The 10936-nt window shown below is 38.0% G+C and overlaps 3 protein-coding genes across 5 annotated transcripts in view; all 3 read left to right on the top strand.

The window, feature by feature from the left end:
• Window positions 1-10936, top strand: part of LOC112157183 (B-cell receptor CD22) — an 821740-nt gene that overhangs the window by 763719 nt on the left and 47085 nt on the right. The window lies entirely within an intron of this gene.
• On the top strand, window positions 7372-7828 carry LOC112157205 (histone H4). The gene has a single exon (XM_024289818.2). It carries the CDS (start codon window positions 7406-7408, stop codon window positions 7715-7717), a length of 312 nt encoding a protein of 103 aa, XP_024145586.1. The 5' UTR covers window positions 7372-7405; the 3' UTR covers window positions 7718-7828.
• On the top strand, window positions 9116-9986 carry LOC112157204 (histone H2B 1/2). The gene has a single exon (XM_024289817.2). The coding sequence runs from the start codon at window positions 9201-9203 to the stop codon at window positions 9573-9575; it is 375 nt and encodes a 124-aa protein (XP_024145585.1). The 5' UTR covers window positions 9116-9200; the 3' UTR covers window positions 9576-9986.

The raw sequence follows: 10936 nt of genomic DNA on the forward strand, positions 1-10936 counted from the left end.
ATTAAAAAAAAAAAAAAACTATACAGTAAAAGTACACAAGTCTTTGTGAGGTAGTAGAGGGTGACCTGTAGAACAAGCATATAGTGTCCTAAGCCTAGAGTTTGGACCAAAGTATTTTTATTTAAATTCAAAAATGGCTATTTTAGCATGTTTTGGGTCAAAATGCAAAGTTTAGTTTTGCAAAAACCACAAGTCTTTGTGAAGTGATAGAGGGTGACCTGTAGAACAGGCAAATAGTATTCAAGGCCTGGAATTATGGACCACAGTATATTTATTTTACGTCAAAGTTAGTAATTTTACTTTATTTTGGGTCAAAAATGCAAAGTTTAAGTAGTAGTTTTTCAAAAACTACAGTAAAAGTACACAAGTCTTTGTGAGGTAGTAGAAGGTGACCAGTAGAACAAGCAGTGTCCAAGCCCTGTATTTCAATTCAAATTCCAAGATGGTTATTTTAACATTTTTGCTTTGTGAGATTACAGAAGGTGACCTGTAGAACAAGGATATAGTATCTAAAGATTGTAAGTGTTGGAACCCACACACCCTGCCCATGGGGTCCTTTTGTGTGTTAAGTGACCATATGTGTGTAAGCAATCATATGTATGTTAACTGCTCATATGTATGTGGTTGTGTACTATTAAACTTGTTTTCTGCTCAAATTTCTGCCTCTAAGTATAAGTCTGACCTTTCTAAGAAGACAGGATGTTCTACCTGCGCCTCTTAAAAACCACTCAAGGTTTCCAAGAAGGCTGGATGCGCTGCTTACGCCTCTGCAAAACCCCCCAAAGAACAAAAAAAGCAACCTTCAGCAAAAAAGGTGAAGGAGCACCGCAATAGCGCAAAGAAAATATAACCGACGCTTTTTGCTTGAGACAGAGACTTTGATCAAAGTGGATCTCTGACAGCTTTCTTCAGTATCAATGGGGGAAAAAAAACACCCACCACGAGAAAAAAACATTAAATAAATAATAAAAAGAAAAACCCGAAATGGAAGTTTGTGGGTACTCCACATCTGCCTACAGGTAGATAAACGGGAAAAATATTACGTTTGTATTTAACCTTTTTTTCCTGAATAAACGGTTTGACATACCCAAGACTATTTCTCTTTTCTTCCATCTGACCTCTGTCATTGGAGACACGTCACCGACATCAGGTAATCTAGAGAGACAGTAAAATAATACAAATTCCTTCTTTTTTGTGTACAAGGAATGTGTATCAGAATTTTAATTTAGTTTTAGTCAGTCTTTTGACTAAAATAGGGTTTAGTTTTAGTCGCAATTCAGTCATGTTGATTCTATTAATTTTATTTAAATTTCAGACGACTAAATTACAGTAGATATTTAGTCGACAAAAATATAGAATAAAGGTAAATCATTTCAATGAAATTTACTATGATCACATGAATAACAGAAAATTTTAATAATTTGTAAAAAAAAAAATCTTTTACTTCACTTTGCTTTTCAAACTTGTCAATTCGGCAAATTCAGCTTCAACCTAAAACACGTTAAAAGAAAAAAATAATTATAATTCCATCCCATTTCCAATAAGAAAGTGTCTATTTGTAATTTTCAAAAATCCTGCAGCCAGTGCTAAACTAATTTCTTAGTCACACAGACCCAGAGTAAAGGGTTAAGGTTAGGATTCTGGTTACGGTTAGGGTTGAACAAGCAAATGTTTCCTGAGCTCACGGCTCCACCAGGGGATGGGTCAAATATGGAGAACACATCTACACATTTAGGAGCGTGATAGTTAATGGGACTTAAACTTAAAAATTTGATTTTAAATACGTGCGGCCCACAAAAAAAAATCCAGTCCTGGACAAACTTAAAATGCGTGTCGGAAATGCAGCAACGGGATCCTGGCTGCACGTATTACATGTGGACAAAACATGAATTTCCATCACATGTCACATGTAAATGTGTGTAAACAACATCAGTCTTATTATAAATGTCTGAATATAAAAAAAAATAAATAAAACTTGTATTGAGGAGGTAGTCAAGTGTAAAAATTAGAGCTTTCAGGGGATTAAATTTTTTAATCGCATTTTCCATAGTTAACTCGCAATTAATCTCAAATTTTTTGGAAAAAAAATGTGTGCTTCGTGGAATTTAGCAGTTCTACATTAATTATGAAAACAAGAATGGCAAAATTAATAGTTTTCATCAGAAATACTTTATTTTGTAACATTGTATTGAGATAAACTTTCTTAACAATAAAAGGCTGTAACATAAAATCCCTAACAAAAGCCCAAGTGCAAGTGAAGGGCATTTTAAATTCAAAACTTCAATCAACGTTCAGTAAAATAAAATTAAAAACATCAAAAATAACATTTCCATAACACTTTCATGTTCATTTTTTGTCAGGACCAAATCTTTTCCTCCTCTGCTGAACTACAGTAATAAATGAAATAGAGATTTATCATTTCCAATGAACTTTTGTTTTTTTAAAACATTAAAGACTGAGAAAAGCGGGATACTCTGTGGATAGTTTGACAGTCTGTTACTGCCGCCGCGTTCTCTGGCTGCAGCTCGATGCAGCGACGTGTCCAGCGGAGCTCACGCCATGAATATGCCGGCAGACAGACCGCTATGCTGGGGCTGGATCACGCTTAAACCTCCAGAACTTTTAAAACGTCCCCCGGTGCGCTTGCTGTTCGGAACGGCGGGGGTCCGCAGCTCTCGGGACACGGCGCCGGACGTGAGCCGGTACCACCAGACGTGGTACTGGACGCGAACCGGAGCCGGGTTAGGGTGCAGGAGCTCTCCAGGTCCTAGCGCCGGGCTGGTTCTAGCTAGCAGCTCGGTGGTTGGAGACCCGCCCGTGATCTAGTGAGAGCAGCCGGTGAGTTAGAGGGCGATGAGGGACGCCTGCGCGTGGTATGGAAAGGCACGTATGAGAAAATCCGTGATTAATGCGTCAAAAAAATTGTCGGCGTCAAGCACATGTCAGATTAACGCATAATTAACACAACAAATCTGACAGCCCTAGTGAAAATGTATTAAAAAAACATTCACTAGGGAGTAGGCTGTCCAGGACACCCGTGAGCATGTTATATGTGCTTGACCAGCATGTGTGGTGAGCTGTAATATCACCACAGGCCGATAGAGGGCGCTGTTGTCATGTAAGACGTGGTGGAGTTGGAGATTAAAACGGTGACTGCTTGTTGATCTGAAGAAGCAGCGGGGCTGCTAGTGTTCAGAAATACACAACGACATCGATTTAGAACTTTACAAACGTCATGCTAAAACAATAAAGCCAGACTTACATTTAAATGTAAACCTCTGAGCTTCAGAGCTTCACCTGCGTGAAGAAAAGTGCTTCTCCACCGCACAGTACCGGCGCTAGTTAGATTGGCGAGAGTAACCCCTTAAAACAACTATGTCCAATAATCCTACCCTTTAAAATGCAACAACAGTTTGAAGGGTAGCGGAGGATTTGGATTCAGCCCAGAACGCTGGAAATGATCGTGTTTGTATGTTTACCTTTGCGTGGATTTCAGGCTGGCTTGTCTGCAAACGTCGCCTCAGGTTTTTTTGTGTTTTTGCCTGTGATGGTCGCTCCACACAACGTCTTGTTGAGGGTCGCGTTAAATGTAACATTTGTCCCTACATGTACTTTTCTTTTTCTTCCTGGAGTCGACATTTTCCACCTATATCACAAACATAATTCATTGAATTAGCGTCTTCCCGGGCGGGCTGCAGGGCTCCGTGTTCTGATTGGATCGCATTGCATTGGCTCCCGCCCTCCTCCACCAGCAGTCACTATGATTGGATGTTGTCTTACAACAGCATTTTTGGTTTTTTTATTTGTTGACAAAAATGTCTATCAAGTTAGTTAAAGTTTTCATGTCTGGGCGGGAGATTTTGTTTCGCTTCGTTTTCGTTGGGTGAAAAATGTCATTGACGAAGATGATGACGAAAGGTTTTCGTCAACAAAATTAACACTGACGGCTAAGCCTAGTTCCTATTTGCGGATCTTAGGCCTTAACTGTTGTGAACATTTCTCTCTTAAATGTTCTCTATCCCGCAACAAATGCACACACTGGAGTTGGTAAGCAGACCTAATGTGGATTTTTCCCATGTGCCTTTTAAAGTCCTAACTGAGGGTTTTCTAGGGGTAATAATTAGTAAATCGCAGCAGTCCAATACAAGCCTCTCACTCGTGGATAAATATTACAAGAGCGGTCAGCTCACGGGACTCTCCCCTGTGAAGAAATATCAAAAGAGAGGCCATCTTTCAGGAGTCTCACCTGTAAACATCAATGAGAGGGGTCAAAACCTCAATACAGACGGTCAGTTCCTGTGCAGGCGGCGGCTCAACAGAAGTATGGACCACAGTATTGTTATTTCACTTCAAAGTTGGTCATTTTACTTTATTTGGGGTCAAAAATGCAAAGTTTGAGTAGTAGTTTTTCAAAAACTATACAGTAAAAGTACACAAGTCTTTGTGAGATTATAGAAGGTGACATGTAGAACAAGGATATAGTGTCCAAGGGCTGGAAGTATAGACCAAAGTATTTTTAATTAAATTCAAAGATGGCCATTTTAACATATTTTTGGTCAAAAAAAGCAAAGTTTAAGTAGGCTACTTGTTTTTCTGAAACTATACAGTAGAAGTACACAAGTGTTTGCGAGGTAGCAGAGAGTGACCTGTAGAACAAGCATTTCATGTCCTAGGTCTGGAATTTTAGGCCAAAGTATTTTTAATTTAAATTCAAAAATGGCTATTTTAGCATATTTTGGGTCAAAAATGCAAAGTTTAAGTACTTTTTTTTCAAAAACTATACAGTAAAAGTACACAAGTCTTTGTGAGGTACTAAAGGGTGGCATGTAGAACGAGGATATAGTATTCAAGGCCTGGAATTATCCAGTAAGATTACTTTATTCGACTTCAAGATTGAAAACTTCAGATATTTTTTATTATAAATATAAATAAATAACTGATAAATACTACAAATATGCATCAATAGTATATGTAGTTTTACTATGGGATTTTGTTTTTTCTTTTTCATTTCATTTACATCAGATCAGACGTTTTAATGTGCTCACAGAAAAGTCTCCCATTGAGTCTCATGCTCTGCCCTAAACCGTTAAATTTGTAGCCACAACTTTTCCGTAGCACGGCTGGTTTGACCGCGGCTTCCTGAACAGCAGCTCACTTGACCCCAGAAGGCAGCCAAGCCCAGAGTCAAGAGGAAGTGAAGAAACAGCAGCTGAATTCATCCCCAAACGGCTCTTCTAAGAGCCACCAGTAATGAACACAAAAACATGTTATATATGAACCAATCACATTTATGAGATTAGGATTAATGTTCACAAATTATTTATTTAAACTTTCCAGGGTGAAACATCTGACTTTAGATTTATCTCAACATGTTTGTGAAGATTCTCATTTATTATGAAGTTGAATCAAAGCAAACAAACTTCATTTCATTGATCAGATTATGTGACTTAAACACTTGATCAGTCATTATCACATTTAAAAAGTGCTGCTTTCTTTTCAGAAATCACTTAGTTATTCGAGTTAAAAAAGAAACCTAATTTATAGACTATTTTTATGTTTTTATGTCATAATATATCAACTATGTGGAAAAAAAACTACCAAAAATTCACAAGTAATGCATAAAAGCGCATAATTTCACTATTAATACAATAAATTAAATTCAATGATGATAAAAGTAAACCCCACCTTCCCCTTCAGCATACTGGTTAGGCTCCAGCAACCCCCCAAGTGACCCCAAAAGAGACAAAGCAGCTAAGAAAATGAATGAATTAATGTATTGGGAAACAAGAACTGTTTTAGATTTAAAAAAAAAAAAAAAAAAAAACTCAAGCTTCAGAGGAATGTAAAATAAACTCCATGAGTTAAATGATTATCTTTCAGGTTTTTTGCAGACTACATTTGTTATTATCTTCCTTTTTAACTGATATGTTTTTGGGAGGTTACTTTCAGCAACTGTAAAAGAAAATGATTTAATTCCAGGATTTAATCAGGAGTTGGTCGGACTAAAAACAAACAAAAAGTCAAAGTTAGAACTTTTATTATTCTGTTGTTTGTTTCAAAGTTGGTTTGTCTATTTATGGATCTTCATTTGTTCTTATTAATGTAGTGAAGATTCTTCCTGGGGTCCACTTTTAAAAATGTTATGCCCACGTATTTCCGTGCGACCAGCATAGAAAGTGATGGAAATTCATGTTTTGTCCACACGTAATACCTGCAGCTAAGATCCCGTTGCTGCATTTCCCGCACGCATTTTAAGTTTGTCCAGGACTGGATTTTTTTTTTTTTTGGCCGCACGTATTAAAATTAAACTTTAAAGTTAAAGTCCCATTAACTGTCACGCTCCTAAATGTGTAAATGTGTTCTCTACATTGACCCATCTCCTGGTGGAGCCGTGAGCTGCAGAGACAGCAGCACTCAGGAAACATTTGCTTGTCTAACCCTAACCATAATCATAATCCTAACCTTAACCCTTTACTCTGGGTCGGTGCGAGGAAGACAAAAGTTTAGCACTGGCCGCATTTTTTTAGAAAATTATGTGCAAATAGACACTTTCTTTAAAAGCCAGACCTCTCCGGTCATCTGGAGTTCCTAGAGTCAGAACTAAACATGGAGAAGCTGCATTCAGCTTCTATGCTCCACAGATCTGGAATAGACTTCCAGAAAACCTTAGATCAGCTGAAACACTCAGTGTATTTAAATCCAGGTTAAAGACTCACCTGTTCTCAGTTGCATTTGATTAATATGTATTCAAAAGTTTACGTCCGCACTGTTTATCTATGCTTGTTTTAAATTAAAATCTTTTTACTTTCTTTTAATTTTATTTTATTGATCACATTTTTACTATTTATTTTGATTGTTTCTTTTAATGTTTTATGTAAAGCACTGTCTCAATACATGAAATGTGCTATACAAATAAACTTGCCTTGCCTAAAAATACCAACATTTTTTGCAAGAGTTTAGAGTAAATATGACAATAATGTAGAGCATATTTATTTATTTACAGTTATTAAAACTCAAAGATAAATCTGTTGTATTATCTAATTTTATTATGAAAAATCCTATTGAGATTAACTTTAAAAATACATACTAAAAACAGAATTTAATTAACTCTAGAAATTGCCAGAATAAACTTTCGTAATGAGGAACAGGGATATTATTTTCACTACAAAACATGTTAAATGATTTTGTATAGCAGGCTAAAAAAAACCCTGCAAGAGTTCTTTTTTTTTTTTTGTAGTGGCGCAAATGAGCCAAACAGCAAAACAGCAAAACCTGGATGAAAGAAACAAAAACGACATCGAAGAAGAAGAAAGACGTCTGTCTTCTAACACGTCCTCAAATCGAAAATATATCCAAGAGAACATCGGTCTCAAGGACATTCAAGACTCTGTTTGAATAACTAACAATGAGTGGCAGAGGAAAAGGCGGCAAAGGACTCGGTAAAGGAGGCGCCAAGCGTCACCGTAAAGTCCTCCGTGACAACATCCAGGGAATCACCAAACCGGCGATCCGCCGTCTGGCTCGTCGCGGTGGAGTGAAGCGTATCTCCGGTCTGATCTACGAGGAGACCCGCGGTGTGCTGAAGGTGTTCCTGGAGAACGTGATCCGTGACGCCGTCACCTACACCGAGCACGCCAAGAGGAAGACCGTGACCGCCATGGATGTGGTGTACGCGCTGAAGAGACAGGGACGCACTCTGTACGGATTCGGCGGTTAAACTCCACGCTCCGCTGTTGGCAGGAAACAAAAGGTCCTTTTAAGGGCCACCACATGATCTCTAGAGCTGATGATCCTTGTTAGAAAAATACAATATCAAATAAAACTCTGATCATTTCAACAAATTAACGTACCATATCTGGCCAACTCCTGTCAGGGCTAAGGTTTATATGAAAACAAAATCTTGTTTCAAGGTAACAAATTATGCATTTGAGAAGCGATTTTTAAACATAGGCTTTATTTCACAAATAGTTTGTCAAACAGCATGAACTAAATCTAAATGACGCGTGTCAGCCTTGGTTTTCTTGCGAATAAGTGTAATTCCCATTTTATTGCTTGGGTAATATAATTCAAACTTCAAACTTTTATGTTTTTTTTTTCTTCAATATTGCTGCCACTTTTATTAATGTTTTTAGTGTTTGTTTTTGGCAAAACTACAACCTGTTCAGGGGCTACAGTATAAAACGAGCTTTGTATCTAACACTGGAACATTAATGTCCATGAATGTTCACTGTCCTTTTTAAAATATTAAAATAGTCAAATTAAGGATTTCATTACAGCAATGACTATTGTGATCTGGAGTCAAAAGCTCCATCGTCTGCTAAAGGACCACATTGTGTTTAATAAGGCAGATAAACAAACTGAACTAAACTTTCAGGTTAACGAGTTTCCACACCATATTAGCACAATTTTGCAGAGGTCAGTTTGATTATTTATTTATTTTTTAAGAGTTATCTAAAGAATTATCTGGCTAAAACACAACTTGACTTTCAAAAAGGGAAGACGCAGAATCTACTAGAAAATATTTTTTCTGTTTGTGAATTTCTCTAACGAGTGTATAGATTGTTCACATTAACATTAACCATAAAACGTTAACATTTACACTAAAATATGTTCCAGAGTTTCATCCTCATTACAGATTTTTGGTTTCTCACAATGCAGCTGAAATATAACAGAGTCTGAATGAGAGAGAAAAGCCAAAGAGTGTCTGATGTGTTCTGAAATTATTTGTTAATGCTTTTATTTATTTTTTTTTTATCTGAACCTTTATTCTGCTTTACAGTGTTAACTTGTGTTTATTTAAAGGGGTTTATTACTATTCTTTTCCAGCTCCATGTGACAAACCACATAAATCCAACAGTCCACGTGATTAAAAGGATTTAGAATAAAATCCAAATAAAATTTTCCTGATCTTATAATCACTCTTATTATCTAATTTTCCATGACCTCTGAAATATGTCAACGTTGCAACAGAATAGAGACATCTGATAAAACCATGTTAAACCATGTTAAACAATGTCACCGGTCGACCAATCATAGACGGGCAACGACACAGTGACAAGGAATCTGATCATGCAGCAACAACAGAGCAGCTCAGCCAATCATAGACGAGGAACGACACAGTTTCATTTACACACCGTCTGTATAAAGACAGCCTCCATCCTCCACTCCGATCCATCTTCGTTCAGAGACGGAACAGGAACATGCCTGAACCCGCCAAGTCCGCGCCCAAGAAGGGCTCCAAGAAAGCCGTCACCAAGACCGCCGGCAAAGGAGGCAAGAAGAAGAGAAAGACCAGGAAGGAGAGCTACGCCATCTACGTCTACAAGGTGCTCAAGCAGGTCCACCCCGACACCGGCATCTCCTCCAAGGCCATGAGCATCATGAACTCCTTCGTCAACGACATCTTCGAGCGCATCGCCTCCGAGGCGTCTCGTCTGGCTCACTACAACAAGCGCTCCACCATCACCTCCAGGGAGATCCAGACCGCCGTGCGCCTCCTGCTGCCCGGAGAGCTGGCCAAGCACGCCGTGTCTGAGGGCACCAAGGCCGTCACCAAGTATACCAGCTCCAAGTAAACGGACCGACCCGATCCACACAACCAACGGCTCTTTTAAGAGCCACACACTTGTTCTGAAGAGCTGAATTTTTCTATCAAAGCCGACTTAATGAAAATCATGAAAATATTAATGTTACGAACTGGAGTAATGTGTGATCTCTACTAGGAATTACATGGCTGCGAGTCTTGCACTACATGTTATACTCCCTGTTATTACATTCAATTGACTGTATAGAATGCACGTAGAGTGGACTAAATTGGATGAAGAAAAAAGATTTTTTTTTTTTTTTTTTTGCGTGAAAGCACCTGATTTTGTATGTGACACTTGGACGATGCAATCCTAAAGTGGATGAACATGTACGTATTGTGATTACACAGTTTTGATTTCAGTTTCACTCTTTCAAATCTCAGTAAACCTGCTGACAGTGTCCAACAGTCTCCAGAGTTGTGAAAGTTTTTACATCAGACACTTGAAACATGTTTTAAAGATATTCTAATTCATTGAATTATTTTTACAAAGTCAAGGCCCTGGGGCCGGATCTGGCCCTCCATGTAATTGTATATGACCCTCCAAATCATTTTATTTTATTTTTATTTATTTTAAGGATGTTTTGGAGTTTAGTTAATATTTCAGCTACTTGCTAGCTGTTTTGGCCAATTTGGGATTTTTTATTATTTTTTGGGGGGCATTTTAAAGTTTAGCTTTTTTTTTTTTTCAGCTTCATGCTACCTAAGTTATTTTTGTTTTTCGGGGGCTTCGTGTGCTGTTCTCCTGAGGGGAAAAGCACACAGCAAAAGAAGAAGCCAGTTACAAATAAAAATGTATCAAAACCAGAAAGGCCAGACCACACACAAACACACAGACATGTATTTGAGACATTGTAGGGACACCTGACTGGACCATGCTTTGAGAGGACCTCCCTTTCTGAAGGTTTTACAACTCTGAAAAAAATAAGGAGAATGCCTAAGTGGCTTTAAGTCTAGATATGAGCTTAAATCATCAATAGAAGAAAGTAGAGTTGTCAATGTGACCTGGCCATGCTTTGCTTGTCCAGTTTTTAGTGGGGTCCTTTCATGGACACTATTTGGTCTTTCTATTATTCATGGGACCAGTAACACACTCTTTAGGTTTAACTTGCATTGAGGGGAACAGCAGTTGGGGTTGCAAAAAATATGCAACATTTGCCTGAGCTACCAAGAACTGCAGGGGGTTCCAGCTGATGCCAGTGTAATTAATAACTATCAGCGATAGGGGAACAAAGTAAAAGTTAATGTCTGCATTCAAACATCCTCTACCATTTTCCAGAAAATAAGAGACCAAGGCATTGACATTTTAACAACCAAAACTCCCAACTTTTATTAAACTTGAGTTTTAACGAA

This window comes from Oryzias melastigma, linkage group LG1 (genome assembly GCF_002922805.2).
Source record: "Oryzias melastigma strain HK-1 linkage group LG1, ASM292280v2, whole genome shotgun sequence".
Lineage (NCBI taxonomy): Eukaryota > Metazoa > Chordata > Actinopteri > Beloniformes > Adrianichthyidae > Oryzias > Oryzias melastigma.